This window comes from Bufo bufo, chromosome 11 (assembly GCF_905171765.1).
Source record: "Bufo bufo chromosome 11, aBufBuf1.1, whole genome shotgun sequence".
Taxonomy (NCBI): domain Eukaryota; kingdom Metazoa; phylum Chordata; class Amphibia; order Anura; family Bufonidae; genus Bufo; species Bufo bufo.
Genome location: NC_053399.1, coordinates 77336223 through 77359429, shown reverse-complemented (window position 1 = coordinate 77359429; position 23207 = coordinate 77336223). Strand labels below are relative to the sequence as shown.

General features: G+C 45.2%; 1 protein-coding gene across 2 annotated transcripts in view; it reads left to right on the top strand.

Moving 5' to 3' along the window:
* Window positions 1-23207, top strand: part of ZFYVE19 (zinc finger FYVE-type containing 19) — a 42393-nt gene that overhangs the window by 2740 nt on the left and 16446 nt on the right. The window contains exons 3-7 of one of the 2 annotated variants that reach the window (XM_040411918.1): window positions 819-875; window positions 2560-2720; window positions 6030-6175; window positions 13878-13989; window positions 21142-21360. In XM_040411918.1, coding sequence (XP_040267852.1) covers window positions 819-875; window positions 2560-2720; window positions 6030-6175; window positions 13878-13989; window positions 21142-21360 — 695 coding nt within the window. The remainder of the gene's footprint in view (window positions 1-818; window positions 876-2559; window positions 2721-6029; window positions 6176-13877; window positions 13990-21141; window positions 21361-23207) is intronic. The other variant, XM_040411919.1, reaches the window with a different exon arrangement.

Here is a 23207-nt window from a genome sequence, read left to right as displayed (position 1 = left end):
AGGACGGATCCGTTTTCTATTGTGTCAGAGAAAACGGATCCGTCCCCATTGACTTATATTGTGTGTCAGGACAGATCCTTCTTGCTACGCACCACATAGCGGACAGAAAAACTCTGCTTGCAGCGTTTTTCTGTCCGCGATGGGGACGCAACCAATCGGAACACAATGCATTCTGGTGCACTATGTTTTGTTCAGTTCAGTTTAGTCCCCATTGACAATGAATGGGGACAAAACGGAAGCGTTTTCTGATTTTTGTCCACATGCTTTACAAAAACTGCTGAAAATAATAACCAGAACGGGCCAACTAACCCAAGAAAATGTGCACATTCACAAATGTAAAAACATTAATAATAATAATAATGTGGCATCAAGACACCTAAGACCTGTATAATGTACAGCAAGTAGACCTGGACCTACGTAGGTGGACAAAACTGCTGAAAATGTTTAAGAAATGATTTTTAGCCAAAAATGAGTAAAATGCGATCATAAAAAATTGCCCTGAAGGTGTACATAGCCTTTAACTTCTACTCAGATGGCAGCCAATGACCGGCCTCAGCGGCATGTCACTGCTGGGTCACATGTCTCTTGGGGACACGTTACCGCTAGAAAAAGCCTGGACAACCCCTTTAAAGCTCACCTGTTACTTTTGGCACTGCAGGAGCTGGAACTACGTAGAAGTTTTGACATTCCTTTATAGACGTTACACCTTTGGAGCAATTTTTAAAAAAATTCTTTAAATAAAAATTATCTTTTTAGAACTTTTTAAGCTTTTTCACAGTATCATCCAGCATCATGGTTTCTTTTGCTGTTTTTTTTAGTGCCAAGACACCAAGGAACGATGCATCTAAATGGTCTCCCCCAGAGAATTACAAGAAGTAAGTATGGATGTTTTTTTTTTTTCACTCAGGGAATTATTATCCCTTTCATTTCTATGGAAGGTAGGTAGCTGCACACGATTGTCCTCCAGGATCTTTGCTTCTTGGGACTGGTCAGAGTCCCAGGCCCTGGTCTCCTGGCACACTTTTGTGCAGTGGTGTACCCACCATGGGTGCAGACCACGCTGTTGCTAATGAGGCCTGGGGCAAGTTGGGGCCCAGCACTCAACTATTTCTCTTCCCAAAAGTGAATGTCATCCTATGTGTCCTGGATCCAATCCTCTCAGCTGTGTCAGCAGGGGTGGACTGGTCAAAGACCCTACAGGGAAACTTCCTAGTGGGTTGATGCCCACGGGTGACACCTGAGCCCTCCTTATGGCCACCAGCCAAGTAAGTAATGATCCGACACTACTAGAGCTGGGGGCATCAAGTACCTATGTTCCTGGCTGGTGGCTACAGGCGCCCTCCTGACTTGGAGTAGGAGGACAGAACTAGGTGCTGGCCACCAAAGTGGAGCATCTTCTGGGGCATTTTTTTGTGCTGGGGTGGTATTTTGGACTGTGAAATGGTATTCCTGGCTTCGTCTACATATTTTGGCTGCCTTCTGTCAATTTGGACCCGCCTACAACATGGGGCCACTTCTTCCAGGGCCACTTTAAATTCCTAGTCTACCCCTGTCTGTGAGACATAAGATTCAAGCCGGTCATCGTTCCTCTCTGTGCTCCTCAGGGCAAAAACTGTGAAAAAATAAATGTTAAACCTTTACTTGCCCCAAAACGCCCTCCTATGCCCCCCCCCCCCCCCTTCCTTTTCCTCTAGCGACCATACCATACAGCTCCACTTTTTTGGAGGCTTTTTCTTGTGTTAAAAAAATTAAAAAGATATAAAATGAAAATGTTAACGTTGTTACAAGCCGGCATTTGACAAAAATACCCATAGGCGTTGCTCCGCATAGGAGACCAGCTGAGATGGGGTTACTTTTCGAACCTCTTCCTCATTTTCTAGCAATTAATGATTAGCTAACCCGCCCTTTACTTTCTGATAAATCTGTTTTCCTCCTGGTCGACCGACCAACATACATGCCAGCCCCCCCCCTCCCCTCCCGGTAGACTCCTACCAACAGAGTTGAAATGAGACCATTTTGGGGCTATGCAATACGATCAGGTGCAGTCAAAAAGATCTGCCCAAACCGAAGTGTCCCAGTGGGGACAGTAATAATGTGCCACTGGTAAACTAGAAGGACAAGCGGCCTCTGGTCTGATGTACTACTCACAGGAGCAGTGGATGGACATCTCCATAACCTCCTATATACGCCTTTCCCGTTCTGATAATGCATAGTTTTTATTAGATTTTTCTAATAGACAGAAACAGCAGTTCTGATGATGCAGTTTCTAAATGTAAACTTTAAAGGGGTTATCCCATGATTAATGTAAAAAATAAAAATAAATGAAAATCCGATACCATATAGTACATGGCAGTCTCTTTCTAACAAACATTCATTGCCAGATTTATTTCAAGCTGGCGGCTTAGGGGACGTGCACATTCTTGGAACTGAGCATGTACTTCCATCTCAGTAAGCAGGACAGAGAAATTAGGAAAAGAGCAAACACCAGGGGGCGCTATAGAGAGATTTTGGGACTTTCTTCTTTTATATATTGCAAGTAAATCGTATTCTTTGTTTCAGGAGAATGGCAGCCCTGGAAGCCAAGCAAAGTCTGAATAAAGAGATGCAGAAAGGTCAAGGGCAGTTATGTACTGGAAACAACGCCCGGTATCAGGGGTTGTCTCCAGAAGACCACGCTATTGCAGAACGACTGGCAAAACTCAAGCAGGAAACCAAACCTAGTGAGTAGCAGTAAATATGTGATCTATGTCTCTAGACTACACATGAGCAAATTTCTTGCCATTGGATATGTGTATGAATCGATTCTACCTGAAATACATATTTATAGGCTTAGGAAAGCTAATTTGAATATCTTTCCCAGAAACCCAGAGGAGCGTTGTCTGGCCTACAATACTCCACATGCATACTAGGAGGTCTCCATAATGAGAGAGTACCTCCCAGACAGCGCATATATATTGCTCAGAAAACGAGAGTGGCATCTCTCTCTTTCTCTTTCTCTTTCTCTTTCTCTTTCTCTTTCTCTTTCTCTTTCTCTTTCTCTTTCTCTTTCTCTTTCTCTTTCTCTTTCTCTTTCTCTTTCTCTCTCTTTCGTCTAGACTATTTTTTTTTTGTATTTTTTTATTTTTTATTTTTTTTCTGCGGTCTCTCGTAGTAATCCTACATATTGAGAATAAATCAATTTACGTAAAATGTACATCATTTACCCTTTTAACTGTCAGAACAGTTTTCACACTTTTGACAAATACCCATATATTTTCTGAGACTAGACCCCTGGCACATTGTGAAAATGTCACCCAGCATTTTATAATCATAGTCATATTCATTCAATTTTGCTTTAAAGTGTAAAGCTTTGTTAAAAACAATAAAATAAAAAAATGAGGTTTGTGGCTAAGTTGGCCTGAAGCAGAGCAAACACGCAACTTGTGTCTACATACAGAAATCTTCACATTCACGTGGACAGCCGAGGCCAGAAAACTTCATGATCCAGATGTACCAGTAAATCCTTGGCTCACAGTGTACTAGTTATGGACAGGGGGTGATAAGATGCTCTTTTATGCCCCCTGGGGTCACTGGAGGCTGTACAAGGGAAACGATGATAGCATCAGGCTCCGATCTTTCTTCCTGATGTAATGTATAGCGACAAGTGGCTAAAGTCATGACGCATTACATACAGATGGAGTAGAGTTAACCCTCCTGTTTTCTGAGATTTCTGAGTTGTGTTATCTAATCTAAGTAAACCCCTTCAATTGCTTTTCAATGGCTTTTGTCTCAAGATAACGCGATGATTTAAGAGCTGGAGTGCTAACCCTGCTACATCTGTACATCCTTGACAGTGAAATGATTAATGGAGGCCAGTATGGCACCATAGGAGGAAGTATTTTAGTGTCGTTTCCTGTCCTAAAGAGATCGCCTTAACACTGGCAGACAGGCACAAATAATTTTGTACAAAATGTATTTGCCAATAATCTCACATTTATAACATGGCATTAGCATTCGTACATTTTCTATAGGGAGTATGACACGATTGTATTTACTTTATTATTTGTGTTTGCTGAGTGCTGTTGCATTGTGTTTGTTTTTGCTGTTGTGCTTTCGGCCATGGCAACGTGCACCTGTGCACTGGGGTGTGCTGAATAACCCCCCATTTGTTCAGTTCTGGTCCTGAGGGAGCGTTGCATGTCACCGCCCGGCTCAGACCCCTCTTTACCCATAGCACGGTATATGTTTTTCCTTTAAGTGTCTAATAATAGTGGTGCAGAATGAACAATTCGATCATACTGGAATTACTCAGAACAGTACTTTTGCACAGTGGATACTGGGACAGACTTACTAATCCTGTAGATGGTGTAAGCTTAGACCAGCCGTCTAGACCTGCCCCAGATTTATCACCGGAGGTCAGGCTGGATGATACATGTGGTACAGGGAAAGACCCTCTTCTCTGACTCTAGACCAACTATTGGTTGCCTTTCTTTGAGACAGAGTTGTGGTGTCATTTTGGTGTCGCATTATTAGGCAATGACACCTTTCCTGTGAAGCTGCTGTTCCTGTTAAGCCACATCCTCATGTTGAGCTGGGAATAGAGGATTTCTCACAACTAAATGAACTAACTTGTGCCAAATTTTGACGCAGTTTATGACCGTGTCTAGGTGCACTGACATTAGTAATTGTGAACCATTATGTCTGTCGAGGATGAATGAAAAGCTGTGATGATGGAAAGTACATTGTTCAGTTTAGTCTACTATAATGCTTCCAGTAGTAATAATTCCCACCTATAGTGCCCCCAGTAGTACTAAAGCCCCTCAAAGTGACCCCAGTAGGATTAAAAAGCCCACCATTGTGCCCCCAGTAGTAATAAACCACCCATAGTGTGCCCCAGTAGTAATAATTCCCCCTTTAGTGACCCAGTAGAGGTAAAGCTCCTCATAGCGTCCCAAGTAGTAATAAAGCCCACCATCATGCCGCTACTAAAACCTCCATAGTGTGCCCCAGTAGTAATAAGTCCCTCTTTAGATTCACAGTAGAACTAAAAGACCCTCATAGTGCCCCCAGTAGTAATAAAGCCCACATACTGTGCCCCAGTAGAAATAATTCCTACTGTAGTGGCTCAGTCGTATTAATGCCCCCTATAGTGCCCCAGTAGTAATAAAGCAAACTATAGGACCTTTAGTAGTAATAAAGCTCCAATAGTATTAATGGCCCCTATAGTGCCACCAGTAGTAATATAGCAAACTATAGGACCTTTAGTAGTAGTAAAGCTCCTATAGTGTGCCCCAATAGTATTAATGGCCCCTATAGTGCCCCCAGTATTAATATAGCAAACTCTAGCCCCCCCCAGTAGAAATAAGTCCCCCCATAGTGTACCACAGTTTGAGAAGCAGTGATGGTACATGATAAAAGTCTGACTGCAGCCACCACTAGAGGGAGCTCAGTGTATAGGAATTTATACAGCTGTAAAAATCTCTGTGCACTGAACGCCTTCTAGTGGCAGCTGCTGGAAATTGCCATGTATCTTTGAAATGGAAGAAGGATGCCAAGCCCAATTGCAGTTACTCTGTGTTTCTCCATGGTAGGTATTAGGGATGAGCGAATTGACTTCAAATGAAACATCCGAAGTTGATTCGCATAAAACTTTGTTTGAATACTGTACGGAGCGAGCGCCCCGTACAGTATTAGAATGTATTGGCTCCGATGAGCCGAAGTTATTACTTCGTGAAGTCTTGCGAGACTTCGGGTTATAACTTCAGAAATTATTTTCTACTGTTACAAACCTTTTACCAAACTCGGGTTTGGTTCCAAGGGAGCCAATCTCATCGGAGCCAATACATTCTCCGTACTGTATTCAAACAAAGTTTTATGCGAATCGACTTTGGATGTTTCACCCGAAGTAAATTCGCTCATCCCTAGTAGGTATGCCACTGCTAATAGTATTGAAATATTGAACAGATACAAATGTATGATAAACTTGATAACATATCTGATTAGATCGCTTATTATATTTATGAGAGATGTCAATCTTTCTCATTTTATAGAAGCAATCCCTTCCACTGCTGAAATAGAGTCCAGGATAGAGGCTTTACGTAAGGAGACACAAGCACCTGCCCCGTCCTTGCAAGAAATGGAAGATCGACTCGCTGTATTACAAGGGAGGGTTCCACCATCTACAGCAACCAAGCCGGTATTACTGCTTTCTTCCGAGAGACCATATTGTCATTATGCCTAGTTTCCTAGCAGATTTAACCCCTTAAGGACACAGCCTTATTTCACCTTAAGGACTTGGCCATTTTTTGCAAATCTGACCAGTGTCACTTTAAGTGCTGATAACTTTAAAACGCTTTGACTTATCCAGGCCGTTCTGAGATAGTTTTTTCGTCACATATTGTACTTCATGACACTGGTAAAATGAATTCAAAAAAATTATTTTTTTTTTTGCACAAAAAAATACCAAATTTACCAAAAATTTTGAAAAATTAGCAAATTTCAAAGTTTCAGTTTCTCTACTTCTGTAATACTTAGTAATACCCCCAAAAATTGTGATGACTTTTTACATTCCCCATATGTCTACTTCATGTTTGAATTATTTTGGGAATGATATTTTATTTTTTGGGGATGTTACAAGACTTAGAAGTTTAGAAGCAAATCTTGAAATTTTTCAGAAATGTACAAAATCCCAATTTTTAGGGACCACTACAGGTCTGAAGTCACTTTGTGAGGCTTACATAATAGAAACCGCCCAAAAATAACCCCATTCTATAAACTACACCCCTCAAGGTATTCAAAACTGATTTTACATACGTCGTTAACCCTTTAGGTGTTTCACAAGAGTTATTGGCAAATGGGGATGAAATTTGAGAATTTCATTTTTTTGCCTAATTTTCCATTTTAACCCATTTTTTCCACTAACAAAGCAAGGGTTAACAGCCAAACAAGACTGTATCTTTATTGCCCTGACTCTGCTGTTTACAGAAACACCCCATATGTGGCCGTAAACTATTGTACGGGCACACGGCGGGGCGTAGAGTGAAAGGTGCGCCGTTTGGTTTTTGGAGGGCTGATTTTGCTGGACTGGTTTTTTGACACCATGTCCCATTTGCAGCCCCCCTGATGCACCCCTAGAGTAAAAACTCCATAAAAGTGACCCCATCTAAGAAAATACACCCCTCAAGGTATTCAAAACTGATTTTACAAACTTTGTTAACCCTTTAGGTGTTGCACAAGATTTAATGGAAAATAGAGATACAATTTCAAAATTTCACTTTTTGGCCAGATTTTCCATTTTAATATTTTTTTTCCAGTTACAAAGCAAGGGTTAACAGTCAAACAAAACTCATTATTTATGGCCCTGATTCTGTAGTTTACAGAAACACACCATATGTGGTCACAAACCGCTGTACGGGCACACAGCAGGGCGCAGAAGGAAAGGAATGCCATACGGTTTTTGGAAGGCAGATTTTGCTGGACTGTTTTTTTTTTTGACACCATGTCCCATTTGAAGCCTCCCTGATGCACCCCTAGAGTAGAAACTCCAAAAAAGTGACCCCATTTTAGAAACTATGGGATAGGGTGGCAGTTTTGTTGGTACTAGTTTAGGGTACATATGATTTTTGGTTGCTCTATATTACACTTTTTGTGCGGCAAGGTAACAAGAAATAGCTGCTTTTTTGGCACCGTTTTTTTTTTTTTTTGTTATTTACAACATTTATCTGACAGGTTAGATCATGTGGTAATTTTATAGAGCAGGTTGTCACGGACGAGGCGATACCTAATATGTATACAATTTTTTTTTATTTATGTAAGTTTTACACAATGATTTCATTTTTAAAACAAAAAAAATGTTTGTCGCCATAGTTTTTTCAGTTTTTGGGCGATTATCTTAAGTAGGGTCTAATTTTTTGCGGGATGAGATGAGTTTGGCACTATTTTGGGGTGCATATGACTTTTTGATCGCTTGCTATTACACTTTTTGTGACATAAGATGACAAAAAATGGCTTTTTCTACACCGTTTTTATTTTTATTTTTTTACGGTGGTCATCTGAGGGGTTAGGTCATGTGATATTTTTATAGAGCCAGTCGATACGGACGCGGCGATATATAATATGTATACTTTTTATTTTTATTTATGTAAGTTTTACACAATGTTTTCATTTTTGAAACAAAAAAAAACATGTTTTAGTGTTTCCATAGTCTAAGAGCCATAGTTTTTTAAGTTTTTGGGCGATTATCTTGGGTAGGGTATGATTTTTGCGGGATGAGATGACGGTTTGATTGGCACTATTTTGGCGTACATGCGACTTTTATTACCTTTTTTGGGAAGTAAGGTGGGCAAAATTTTTTTTTATTTTTTTTTATGGCGTTTACCGTTCGGGTAAAGTAACATGACCATTTTATAGATCAGGTCGTTACGGACGCGGCGATACCAAACATGTGTAGGGAATAATTTTTTTTTTTTCATTTTTAATCAGTGATAAATGTGTTTTTTGATTTTTACTTTATTTTTCACTTTTTTTTTGACCCAGACCCACTTGGTTTTTGAAGATCCAATGGGTCTGATGTCTGTATAATACAGTACAGTACACTATATAGTGTTTTGTACTGTATTTTACTTACACTTTGTCTGAACAGATCTGTGCCTTTAGCACAGATCTGTTCAGCACCATGGACAGCAGGATGCCTGAGAAGGCGTCCTGTTGCCATGGGAACCGTCCCCGTCTGCTCAGTTGTGGCCACAACTGCGCAGACGGGGATGGGTAAGGAGGGGGGCTGTCTGGGGGCTCTCTCCCTCTCCCATCGGGGGGCTGCAAAGGCACAGCAGCCCCCCGATGGGAGAGGGAGGGAGCTCCCTGAGCTGTTAACCTTTTCCATACAGCGGTCCGTACGGACCACGGTATGGAAAGGGTTAAACGGCTGACATCGCATCACAGATGTCAGCCGTTTATACCAGAGTGTCAGCAATGTGCTGACACCCTGGTATACCCACTGTACACCAACGATTATTCGAGGGGAGGCGGGCAGGGGATCGCGATCCCGCCTGCCGCACCGCCCGACTCCTGCACCGCCCACAATCCCCGGACCGCGGGGATCAGAAACTGCAGAAAGCGCAGCAAACCGCAGGTCTGAATTGACCTGCGGTTTGTTGCGATCGCCGACATGGGGGGGTCACTGGACCCCTCCGGGCATTTAGCCGAGGTGCCTGCTCAATGATTTGAGCAGGCACGGGTTTCCGCTCACCGCCCGCCGCGCGGCGGTGATCGAAAATACACAGGGCGTACATGTAAGCCCTGTGTCCTTAAGAGGTTAAAGGGGTTGTCCAGTTTTTTTAAAGGTCATCTGTGAGCAGTTCTGTCCCTATGACACTGGCTGACCTGTTAAATGTGCACTTGGCAGCTGAAGACATCTGTGTTCGGCCCATGTTCATATGTGTCCGCATTCCTGAGAAAAATTAAGTTTTTAATATATGCAAGTGAGCCTCTAGGAGCAACGGAGGCGTTGCCGTTACACCTAGAAGCTCTGATCTCTCCAACTGCAGCGCCCTCTGCATTTCGATCCACAGGGCCAGGCATAATGACATTTACACTGCCTGGTCCTATCAATCAAAGTACAGAGGACACAGCATTTGCAGACAGAGCAGAGCCTCTAGGTGTAATGGCAACGCCTCCGTTGCTCCTAGAGGCTCATTTGCATATATTAAATCTTCTTTTTTTTCTCAGCAATGCCTGCACATATGAACATGGGACCAACACAGATGTCTTCAGCTGCCAAGTGCACATGTAACAGGTCAGCCAGTGTCATAGGCACAGATCTGCTGACCGATGTATGGTCTGTCCTCTGGATAGGGCATCACTAGTTGATCGGCTGCACCCTCACCAATCAGCTGTTCGGCTGTAGCTCCATCGCCTGAATCAGTGCCAGAACTACACAGCATCATCGATGGTGTACTGGAGGGAGCTCCTTCCTACAGAGCTGCTCCCTTTGAAGTGAAGTATTGCTCTGTCCTCCACTGGGTGCGATATCACTGGAGGGTGTATCCCTGGGTCTAATATCACTGAGGGTGTATCCCTGGGTCTAATATCACTGGAGGGTGTATCAGTGGGTCTAATATCACTGGAGGGTGTATCACTGGGTCTAATATCACTGGAGGGTGTATCCCTGGGTCTAATATCACTGGAGGGTGTATCACTGGGTCTAATATCACTGGAGGGTGTATCACTGGGTCTAATATCACTGGAGGGTGTATCACTGGGTCGAATATCACTGGAGGGTGTATCACTGGGTCTAATAGCAGTGGAGGCTGTATCACTGGGTCTAATATCACTGGGTCTAATATCACTGGGTCTAATAGCAGTGGAGGGTGTATCACTGGGTCTAATAGCAGTGGAGGGTGTATCACTGGGTCTAATATCACTGGAGGGTGTATCACTGGGTCTAATAGCAGTGGAGGCTGTATCACTGGGTCTAATATCACTGGATGGTGTATCACTGGGTCTAATATCGCTGGAGGGTGTATTACTGGGTCTAATAGCAGTGGAGGGTGTATCACTGGGTCTAATAGCAGTGGAGGCTGTATCACTGGGTCTAATATCACTGGAGGCTGTATCACTGGGTCTAATATCACTGGATGGTGTATCACTGGGTCTAATATCGCTGGAGGGTGTATCACTGGGTCTAATAGCAGTGGAGGCTGTATCACTGGGTCTAATATCACTGGAGGCTGTATCACTGGGTCTAATAGCAGTGGAGGCTGTATCACTGGGTCTAATATCACTGGAGGGTGTATCACTGGGTCTAATATCACTGCAGGGTGTATCACTGGGTCTAATATCACTGGAGGGTGTATCACTGGGTCTAATATCACTGGATGGTGTATCACTGGGTCTAATAGCAGTGGAGGCTGTATCACTGGGTCTAATATCACTGGAGGGTGTATCCCTGGGTCTAATATCACTGGAGGGTGTATCCCTGGGTCTAATATCACTGAGGGTGTATCACTGGGTCTAATATCACTGGAGGGTGTATCACTGGGTCTAATATCACTGGAGGGTGTATCACTGGGTCTAATATCACTGGAGGGTTTATCACTGGGTCTAATATCACTGGAGGGTGTATCCCTGGGTCTAATATCACTGAGGGTTTATCACTGGGTCTAATATCACTGGGTCTAATAGCAGTGGAGGGTGTATCACTGGGTCTAATAGCAGTGGTTGGTGTATCACTGGGTCTAATAGCACTGGAGGCTGTATCACTGGGTCTAATAGCAGTGGAGGCTGTATCACTGGGTCTAATATCACTGGATGGTGTATCACTGGGTCTAATATCACTGGAGGGTGTATCACTGGGTCTAATAGCAGTGGAGGGTGTATCACTGGGTCTAATATCACTGGAGGCTGTATCACTGGGTCTAATAGCAGTGGAGGCTGTATCACTGGGTCTAATATCACTGGAGGGTGTATCACTGGGTCTAATAGCAGTGGAGGCTGTATCACTGGGTCTAATATCACTGGAGGGTGTATCACTGGGTCTAATAGCAGTGGAGGCTGTATCACTGGGTCTAATAGCAGTGGAGGCTGTATCACTGGGTCTAATATCACTGGATGGTGTATCACTGGGTCTAATATCGCTGGAGGGTGTATCACTGGGTCTAATAGCAGTGGAGGCTGTATCACTGGGTCTAATATCACTGGAGGGTGTATCCCTGGGTCTAATATCACTGAGGGTTTATCACTGGGTCTAATATCACTGGGTCTAATAGCAGTGGAGGGTGTATCACTGGGTCTAATAGCAGTGGTTGGTGTATCACTGGGTCTAATATCACTGGAGGGTGTATCACTGGGTCTAATAGCAGTGGAGGGTGTATCACTGGGTCTAATAGCAGTGGTTGGTGTATCACTGGGTCTAATATCACTGGAGGGTGTATCACTGGGTCTAATATCACTGGATGGTGTATCACTGGGTCTAATATCACTGGATGGTGTATCACTGGGTCTAATATCACTGGAGGGTGTATCACTGGGTCTAATATCACTGGAGGGTGTATCACTGGGTCTAATAGCAGTGGAGGCTGTATCACTGGGTCTAATAGCAGTGGAGGCTGTATCACTGGGTCTAATAGCAGTGGAGGCTGTATCACTGGGTCTAATAGCAGTGGAGGCTGTATCACTGGGTCTAATATCACTGGAGGGTGTATCACTGGGTCTAATAGCAGTGGAGGCTGTATCACTGGGTCTAATAGCAGTGGAGGCTGTATCACTGGGTCTAATATCACTGGATGGTGTATCACTGGGTCTAATATCGCTGGAGGGTGTATCACTGGGTCTAATAGCAGTGGAGGCTGTATCACTGGGTCTAATATCACTGGATGGTGTATCACTGGGTCTAATATCAGTGGAGGCTGTATCACTGGGTCTAATATCACTGGAGGGTGTATCACTGGGTCTAATATCACTGGAGGGTGTATCACTGGGTCTAATATCACTGGAGGGTGTATCACTGGGTCTAATAGCACTGGAGGCTGTATCACTGGTTAGGATATCACTGGAGGCTGTATCGCTGGGTCCAGTTTTATGCTTATAATTAATAAATAAAAAAAAAGTACAATAAAATACTGAGATATAAATAGTGAAATAAAAAAATTCAGCTATTTCAGTATTTTATTGTACTTTTATTTTATGTATGGGCTGACATATGGAACTCCCTAACGGAGATCATGGGAAATGTTGTTTTTGGTCGGTTTCCTTTAGAGAGCACGAGTCATTATGATTAACCCTATTAAACCAGGCATTGATCCTGCTGAATAAAATGATACCTGTCTTATGAAAATTGATTGTACTGTTCTTCAGAAAAAAAACTACTTTCTAATTCTTTATGCAAACTAGGGCTTCAGTGCACAAGTAGACAGGTCTGACCTCAGCCTCTGAAGACCTAATTTGCAAACCTATTTTATGTTTTGTTTTTTTTCCTTCGGAAAACTGCAACCAATATTCATAACACATGCATCATTTTAATCAGCAGGATCAACCCTACCAATCGCACACCTTGATTTTTTTAAAATTAAGATTGATCCTGCTGAAGTGCTTTTTAATGACCTAGAGTTTAAATCAAGTTTTACGGGATTATTTAACTTTAACATTTTTTAACAAATTGTCCCCGCCGCCGCTAGCTCCATTGCACCACGGCTGCCTTTGCAGGTCCCGGGTCTATGGGAATCGACATCCTGTTGACGGGGCTGTATGTGACTGCTGCAGCCAATCGGTGGCCTAAGCGGTCACCTATGCAGTGTAATTAACCCTAAGATCGTGCATTTTTCACATTGACCACTAGGCCTAAAATATGAGCAGAATTCCTGTTCTTTGGGAATGGCCCCATGGGCCATAGACACAAGGGTCAGGAGGGGACCTCACTGACTTCTATGGGAGAGTTTGCTAGGTGTGACCTGTGCAGAGGTCAGGAGGGAGCAGATAAGCTGTGATATCACCTATTGTGAATGTTATCTATACAGAGGTAATGCCTGTCATTGTAATCCTGCCTGTGATCATGTGATAGCGACTGAAAAAGTTACCTGTGCAGAATAGGACATCTGAACAGTATTAGGCCTCGTGGCCAGTGTGAATACTGCAGGATTTTAGATCATTTTAAAATATAGATAGTGACCTGGAAAATGTAAAGAAAAATTCTGAAAAGATGGGATTTAAACAATAGGTCATGTTGTGATAGCTGCTGTATTTGTTTTCCTTGTATGGTTTTGTATACGTAGCATACTCGTTACTCAATACTTACTCCTGGAAAAAGGTAGCAGGAGTTAACAAGCAGTGGCGTTCCTCTACAATATATATTTGACTCCATATTTTTTAATATGTCTTTTTTTCCTCTTTTTTTCAATTTGTAGCAACATCAAGCACCTGATACCAGAAGCCAAACACAAAAAGTAGACGACCTGCTAACCCAACTGAAAGATGAGGTAGCCATAGATCAAAAGTGTGACCCAGATTCTCAGCAAGGTAAGTAAATATACACGTTAAAGAAGAACTCCCGCAAACATTTTTATTCTCTGACCTGCTAGAAAGCTACATGATGTAATCAGTAATGAATGTAATCTTCTCACCAGTGAGTGTATTTGTGAGTTATAACCTCCCTTCTACTTCTCAGCTGTGTCATGTGATCACATCTCCAACTGACACAGGACAGGAAGTCAGTTACTTCTCTATTCATTTCTATGATACTGGCATTGAGGCTCCCATAGGAATACATAGAGCAACTGGCTTCCTGTCAACATATAAGATGTGCAAAATGGAGTCAGACTGTTGGTCACATGACACAGCTGAGGATCAGAAGGGAGGTTATAGCTAACAAATACAGACACTGGTAAGAAAAGTACTTTCTCGCCCATATTCATTGGGGGGGACACAGGAACTGTGGGTATAGCTATGTCCTCTAGGAGGCGTTGACACTAGTAAAAGCTGTTAGCTCCTCCCCTGGCAGCTATACCCCCTCCAGCCTGGAGAGAGAGCTTCAGTTTTTTCTAGTGTCAATAGGAGGCAAGAGCTCAAGATTTTTTATTTTAGTTTATTTTTTTCTTTTATTTTAGGTGGGAGACAGTGGTCGCCTCGCCTCCCTGTTCTCCCGGGGGGGAGCACGCCAGCGTTGGTTCGCCACGCTGCCTCCTCCCCCCACAAGAAGACAAGGTGGACCAGGGCAGCCTCGCTCCCCTGCTCCCGCCAGCCAAAGGGTCACCTAGGTCCGCAAAGAGAAGACCCTCCCGCCATACCAGACTCCTGCCACTTCGGTGCCAGCTGCTGAGGAGGTGACCCTGCTGGAGAAGGTGACCTTATGGGCCCACTTAGGGAGGGTGAAGAGAAGAGGATGAAGATGAGGTGAGTACACGGGATTAGGTAAGTATGAAGCCCTCTTCCCCCTCTCTCCCTCCCTCCCTCAAGGGTTAATGGCCAGGGGACTTTATTTAGCTAGGGACTAGACCCCTAAAGAGAGAAGGGGTTAATCCGGCGGGCACCATGCGCCACCAAGACGCGCGGTCCCGCTCTCTCACTTCCCCTCTAGGCCGACGGCTGTCCGGCTCATAGAGGGTTAATGTATCTTCTCCCCGGGCACCTCCAGCGAAAGACTGGATCGCAGGGCGACTCCCACTGCAGTGTCCACCAGAAAGGGTTAATGCCGTTTACCTATCGCAGACGCCTGAGCCCTTGTGGGAGTCTCGCGCCGCGAGGCACTTACTCTACATGGGAGCATGAGCGAGTTCCCGACCGCGGGGTGAACATCCCGGTCTCCGGGCGCCGAAAAACTTTAGGCCCCGGCTTCAAATGGGGCCTACAGGTTCTTCCTCCCCTGTGTCATTCTGGCCGTGGGGCGGCTCCTGCGGCGGGAAGGTGTATGTCGCGCACCGCTCCGGGTCCCTCTACCCTCCGGCTGACTTTCAGTACAGAGGGGGAGGGTCCCGGTTGACCGAGCATCGGAACTTTAGGCCCTGGCTTCGTTGCCTACTAGGCCGCAACCCATCCAAGTATGTGAGGGGCAGGGAGGCGGGCTGGCGCAAATTCTTCCCTCCTAGCTTCCCCCGCCCCCATCAGCACCGCCCCTGGGCTTCAAGTCCTTTTTTTTAACCCTTACTGGCCAGCCAATTAGGCCGGCATCGGATTATCAGGGGTTAGATGGGCTTTGCAAAATTGCCTACTAGCGGGGGATCATATTGCACAGTTAACCCCTTCCTGCCTCTTATTACTTGAGGCCAGGCATACCAGTTTAAAAAAAAAAAAAAAGGGGGAGAAATAAAAACGTTTACATCCATACGGGAACTACTCCCCTCAGTCACAATCCACTCTGACTGTGCGGCACCATGATGGGACTGTGCCCCATTCCGGATCACGTGACGGCCTTTCATAGTTTCCCAATCCGCCCTCCGCGGCAGGAGAGGTGTGGCTGGCTATCAAGGGGAATGATGAGGAGGATCCCCGCCTGCGCAATACAATGAAGGACACCTGTAGAACCCCCACTCCGCCCTCTGGGGCCGTTTGGTTGATAATCCTCCACCTGCGTAATCCAGTGGAGGACCTCTGACAGTTCCCAACCCACCCTCCGGGTTAGCTTGGTTGATTTATTTTCCATCGGTGCAATCCAGTTGAGGACCTCTGTAGTTCCCAATCCACCCCCCCGGGTCGTTTGGTTGATAATGCACCGTCTGCGCAATCCAATTGAGGACCTCTGGAATTCCCAATCCCCCCCCCCCCCGGGGTCGTTTGGTTGATAATGCATCGCCTGCGCGTTCCAGTGGAGGACCTCTAGACTTCCCATTCCACCCCCTGGGTAGTTTGGTTGATAATTCTCCACCTGCGCATTTCAATAAAGGACTTCTATCCACCCTTCCGGGTCGTTTGGTTGATAATTCTCCACCTGCGCAATCCAGTGGAGGACCTTTTGGCACTTCCCAATCCACCCTCCGGGGTTGTTTGGTGATAATACATTGCCTGTGCGTTCCAAGGGAGGACCTCTAGACTTCTTATTCCACCCCCTGGGTAGTTTGGTTGATAAGCCCCCACCTGCGCAGTTCACAACTGCCAGGGGCGAGGTTCTGAGTGGTAGACTTACGCGCACATGTCCAGGCTTTCCTTCCATATGCAGAGTCATTGCACTTCTACGGGATACAGTACTCTCCTTTATATCTGTCCCCTTCCTTAAGTGGACTGAGTACGATAACACTGGTGTTCAGTGGCGGATGTATTTTTTCCCCCTTCTTAGGTGGCGGAATTGCATCTTCACTGGGTTCAGTACCTGACGTATGCATTAGCCCCTTCCATAGGTGGCGCGATGACATTATCTCCGGTTGCAACGTCTGCTGTAGGCATTAGCCCTTACTTAGGTGCAATAATTGCATTTCCACGGGGTACAGGACTCGCCATAAGCACTAGTTCCGCCGTAGGCATCGACCCCACCCCCCCATCTTGGGATGCCGCAATTCATCTGAACCATGGCTTCTACGGGATAGTCTCAGGCCTCCCCCTCAGTTTTGCACTGACGGAGCAAGCGCTGGCTACTACTGTGGGAGTGGTAATTGCTTTATGGGGTGCTTACTGCACAGCTCTTCGCAGGTGGCGGATTCTTCTAGTACTGAATTCGGTGGCCTCTGCGGGTGGCCCCTCCTTTGCTGGAGTAGGGGGCTAGCAATTCAGTATGACTCCCCTTGCCTGGCTTCCTGGATGCCTTATTTTCTTTCGCATGTGGGGCGTGGCACCAGTCGGTACCCGCGGGTGCCCGGTACTCTTCATCTAGTGGCATATGGGTACCGCCAGTGGATACGGTGGTGGCTATTCCACTTTGTATCCTCTTCTTTTTGGTGCTGGTTTTGGGCAGGATTATAACTTCCTCTGCCTTCAGGGGGTTACCTAGCATCACTTGTGTCCCAGAGACCCCCCATCTCCATGAGCCTCCACTGTTCCAGTCGGTCATGAATTCGTCCGCATCAATACGTAGTGCGTACACCATTGCACTAATATGGTGCGTGCGTTCCACCGAGTTGTGTGTTTTCGCTGATTCTGTATTCTCTATCCACCACTCCTCCTTATTGGGAAAGTGCTTATGCTGGCACGCTAGTTTAGCTGCTCCAACCAGTTCTCTTCCGCAGGGGCAGATTTTACGCTAAGGCTCGAGTTCGTGGTCGCTGCAGTGAAGCATTCCCCTCAGGTGGGGGTCCTACCCTGGCATTAGCTTGGCAGTTGTTCAGCGCCCCTCCAGGTAGACTTTTTAAGGCTCATAGCCACCCTGCATGCCTTGGTGGCTCCTATGTTACTGCCTTCCCTCATCTGCATTGTACGGGGTATTCGTTGTGGCCTTCCATTCCACTTTTACAGGGAATCCTTCCCATTGGTCCTGGGTGTGCTTACTGTGTCTACACAAAGCTTCCCACCCTTCTATCCCGAGCCAGAGATCCAGAAGCATGCGGCGTGGATGTCCTGCTCTCCACTTGGTAGGAGTTCCCCCTCCTCTACGTGCTTTCCCCTTCCCCCTCCTATTCAGGGTTCTACGGAAGATCATCATGGACGACATTCCTAGTCGCTCTGGATTGGCGTGATACAACGACCTTGTTCTCCTTCTAGGAGACGTCCCTTGGTTGCTGCAGCTCAGAGATGACCCTCTTCAGGGTCCGGTCTTCTATCAGCATTTAAGGTCTCTTCGTTTGACGGCGTGACTATTGCAACCGCCGTTCTGACGTGAAGAGGTTTTTTAGCGGACGTCATCCGCACTATGATTCAGGCCAGGAAGCCTGCATCGTCCGGGATCCATTACAGGACCGGGAGGTCTTCCTGGTTTCTGGGGAACCAGAACACTCCCCCACTTCGTTGTTTCTCTACCCAGGGTCCTGTCCTTCAATCAGGGTTGGACCTTGGTCTGGCCCTTAGTTCTTGGCAGGGTCAGGTGTTGGCGTTTTCTATCTTTTTCCAGCGTCCTCTGGCCCCCTAGGACCTGTAAGAACCTTCTTTCTGGGAGTGGCACATACGGTCCCTCCGTGCCGACCTCTTTTAACGCCTTCGGATATGAATTAGTCCTCTCTATGCGGTGGGCGCATCTTGGGCTCGGAGGGATCACGCTTCGGCTGCACAATCGTTCCTTACACACATTCACAAGATTTTACCAGGTGCATACTTTGCATCGGTGGACGCCGCCTTGGACCGCGTGGTTTTGCAGGCGGCAGTTTCTTAGATGCCAGCAGGGACGCTTGCTTCCAGGGGTCTGTGGTTTTCCCTCCCTGTGGACTGCTTTAGGACGTCCCACGGTTCCTGTGTCCCCCAATGAATATGGGCGAGAAAAGGAGATTTTGTATAACTTACCAGTAAAATCTCTTTCTCGCTCTTCATTGGGGGACACAGGAACCACCCAGTATTGTTGTTCAACCACAGTTGTAGCTGATGCTGGTTTGAACCCTGTTGGGTCCTCTGCCATGGTTGATTCCATGTTTTTTCTTTGGTGGGCTTGCTTCTCCTACAGGCTGGAGGGGGTATAGCTGCCAGGGGAGGAGCTAACAGCTTTTACTAGTGTCAGCGCCTCCTAGAGGACATCGCTTTACCCACGGTCTCTGTGTCCCCCAATGAAGAGCGAGAAAGAGATTTTACTGGTAAGTTTTACAATAATCTAATTTTCACTACAGATTACATCATGTACCTTTTTGTAGCAGGTCTGAGAATAAAAATTTTTGTGGGAGTGCCACTTTAACTTTATTCATTTATCTTGATGGGTTTAATAAAAAACATAAAAATATTACTGTTCACCTCTAATCAAAATGTCAAGTGACTTTATAATGATAATCCAAAACGTGTTCTTTCAGAGGATACAAAAACATACACAAATTAAAGGGGTTGTCCAGGATTAGAAAAACATTTCTGCTTTCTTCCAAAAACAGCACCCCCCTTGTCCACAGGTTGTATGTAGTATTGCAGCTCTCCCCCATTCACTCCAATGGAGCCAAACTGCAATACCCGACACAGCCGATGGACAAGGTGGTGCTGTTTTTGAAAGAAAGCAGCAGTTTTTCAAATCCTGGAGGACCCTTTTAAAGGAAATCTGTCACATGGGTTACCAATATGAAAGTAAAACTATTGCCATGTGGAACAAAATACCTTATTTCTTGATGCACTCTTCATTCTGCATTTCTGGCTTTCATTTTTGAGTAAATCCACTTTTTGTATTATGCAAATTAGGCAGTAAGGTGCCCAGAGGGGCGTTATTATCTTTCTGGTGCCCAGGAACGTCCCCCTCTAGTGCCCAGCCCGCTCTCCATCAGAGCCCAAGCACGCCTCTCCGGGGCCCAAACTACACGCCCACCAGCATTTTTTTTTACTTACAGTTTTTTTATACTTTCCTACGCTCTTTTGATGATCCAAAATATTTGATAATCGAGCAGCTTTTTTGTGTCATTGATGCGAGATGAAAGAAATCTTAGGGCTAGTTCACACTGCGGATTCTTCGAAGGCAAAAGCTGCCACGTATTCCACGCCAGAAACCTGCTTAGAGTTTGGCCCATTTGAATGGAGCTAAACCATGTGTGAAACGCCCACCACGGTTTGGAGTCAGACCGTGCAGGGACACCCCCTCAAATGGTAACACCCATCTGGACCTTCATTGCAGACTGCTAGAAGGACTAATAGAGGATTGGCACAGCATAGAGTCCTATGAATAGATGCTTTAGAATTGTTATTACATGGGGAATGGCAATAGTTACTAAAACCGTATTACATGTATCTTGTTGGATAATGAAGATGCATGATCCTGCAGGATAGAAGGCCTTATAGATCCTGCAGGATAGCCATTAAAGGGTCATCGTCATTTAACTCTCTAAGAGGAGCCATCCTCAAAATGCTGTAGCCCCTTTCTTTTGGCAATCGGTGGAGTTCCCACTGCATGAACCCCTAAGTGCACACGTGGCATAAATGCTGCCATTTGTGTAGAGAATTCGCAGCATTTACAGTACAAATCAAGGTGGATGGAAACCTCACAGCATAGACTGACTTGCGCTGCATTTTCTCAGTTCTCAGCATGTCAATTTATTCAAAGATGAAGAAACCCATTGCATTTTCTCCAGCCCATTTTTAGAAGATTTTTACAAATTTTTGGCCAGATCCAAAACGCTTGCCCTTGGGACCATACTCTAAACTCAGCAGATCTGATCAAACTAATCTGCTGCCGGCCGTAGGTAGAGACTGGAAAGAGGAGGACAAACATACCTTTTGTGGAGCTTTTATCACCAGGAGTAGTGTGATTATGAAGTTTTATTCTGCTCCTGCAAGCGCTCAGGAAGGGGCTTCACTGTGAAGTGCATTCAGCCCATGGCAGCTGTAGTGTTCTCCTGGTTGGAGGCTACAGAACAGAGGGGAAGAACTATGAAAGAGCTCAATGCTGAAAGCACTTCACAGTGTGGCAGAATCTAGCATAACAAAACTTCATAATCACCCTACTCCTGATGATAAAAGGTATGTTTGTCCTGTTCTCCCCAGCCTCCACCTACTGCTGGCAGCAGTTCAGCAAGGTCAGAACTTCTGACAGACTCCCTTTTAAAGATTTTGCCATTTGTTTAAATGCAGAACATTTTGTCCACTTCTCCAGGTGACATGTATATTCATGTTTCCTATATGGTACGATGTCATTTCCAGAATTCCCTTCTCAACCTGTAAATGACCTGGGTAAGGCGGATAATGTGGATGGCTGGACGGGCCTTTATACTGAATTAGATGCGGCACAGCTGGAAAAGGAAAAAGAGAGGATTTTGAGCAAAGCAGCAATAGAACTGCAAGATGAGAACACGAGGCAAGAGAAAATGTTGGAGATAGCGAAAAGGCTGGCAGCACTACAAGGGAGAGATCCTGAGACAGGTATGTACATATGCTATTAGGTCGGCACATATATTTTACATTTACAATAAACACATATGTCTTATATACAACTGTCTAAAAGAAAATGGTCTTTGCTCCTTCGAACATCCAATCACATCACAGCTTTCGTTTATTACGTTTTTGCCCTATGTTTAGGGGGGTGAGATGCAAAAGTGTAATACACTACGCTTTTGCAGAATCCTGCATAATGTTTTTTTTTTTTTTTAACAAGGAACCCATTGGTGACTGTTTAACATATACGTCATTTGTATACCTTTTACACATAAGACAGAAACTTAAAGGGGTGATCCAGTTGTTTGAAGTTATCCTGTATCCTTACCGCTGGAACCCCCTCCGATCACGAGAATGGGGGCCACGTATCCCCTGCAGCCTCCCTAAAATGAAGAGAGCGGCTGGTCGGCATGCGTGTGGCCGCTCCATTCATCTCTATGGGAATTCCAGAGATAGTGGAGCCCTGTACTCGCCAATCTCCAGAATTCCCATAGAAATGAATGGAGCGACCACGCGCATGTGTGACCGTCCGCTCTATTCGTTTCAGGGGGATTGCAGGGGGTATGGGGCCCCCGTTCTGGTCATCGCGGGGGTCCCAGCGGTACTCTCCCTGTAGACAGATTCTACCGGTCATTCATACTGCCCATTTTCTGCAACGCCTGACTGAGACCACCTTGGCGCGGGTAGGCGGGCACAGATGTGTTTTGATCAAAATATATTGGCTAAGAGTCTCAGATTTGATTACATCAGAGTGAGGGCTTAGTCCATATATAATGCTAGCATCTATTTTGTTAGTGCACTAATATCTTTTTTTCTGTGATTTCTTTTCATGAATGTGGCCAGGGACATCCGCGTATTCATTTATTACATAGTGCAGGATGTTTTTATCTTTGTTTTTATCTTTTTCAGTGATTTTGAATGAATCGCCTATATTTTTTAACGTTTTTATACGGTTATCCTATTTCATTATCCTAATTTTTATGCTAGATTAAGGGGTAGCCATCTTGCCTGAGCCGCTGTGAACCGCTTTAGAGATATGCTTTACAGCAGCCACATGGACTATAGATACAGTGATCAGAAGCGGATGTCATGGTCTTTTATTGGACAAGAGAAGCAGAAAAAATGGAGAGGGGTTTCTGGGCAGAACAAGTAAGGGAAGTGATAGGGGGCGCCACAGAGAACAGCGGTTAAAGTGAGGGGCTTCCTTCTCAGTATGAATAAATGTCACAGGAGATCGGTTACTGGGCAGCTGCACTTCCACCTCTGTATTGGTGGAAATGCGTGGTCGTCCAACACCACAATAAACTGGAAGCATATGAAAGTAAAAAAATAGTTGTATCAAAGGCTCGTGCCCATACAGTGAAAACAGCAGATGTGTCAAGGAAGTATTCACTCTACTTGAGAGGGGGGCTTACAGGGGGAGCACATAACCTACACCCGCACCTCTCCCCCCAGACTCAAAATGTTGTGGATATACTTTATCACAAAATCTACGTGTTTGGAGGAATAACAATGCTCTTCCTCAGGAGTAGGCAAATAAACATAGAAATCAAAGGCAACACGCTTACTTATATACGTCTCCAAACATGGAAATCAAAGGCAACACGCTTACTTATATACGTCTCCAGATATTTCTACTACCAGTCGTCATTGGGAGACTACAATTTGCACTTCTGAAATGGAAGTACGCATGACATAACCTCTGGTAAGGAATCAGAAGGAACGGGGGCGTTCCAGTGTACAGAGCATTGCGCACATATCCGGTGGTACAATAAAGAGACGGGAGGGCTGGATGTGCTTCATCCTGGAGCCCAGAAAGCTGAGAAGCATCTGTG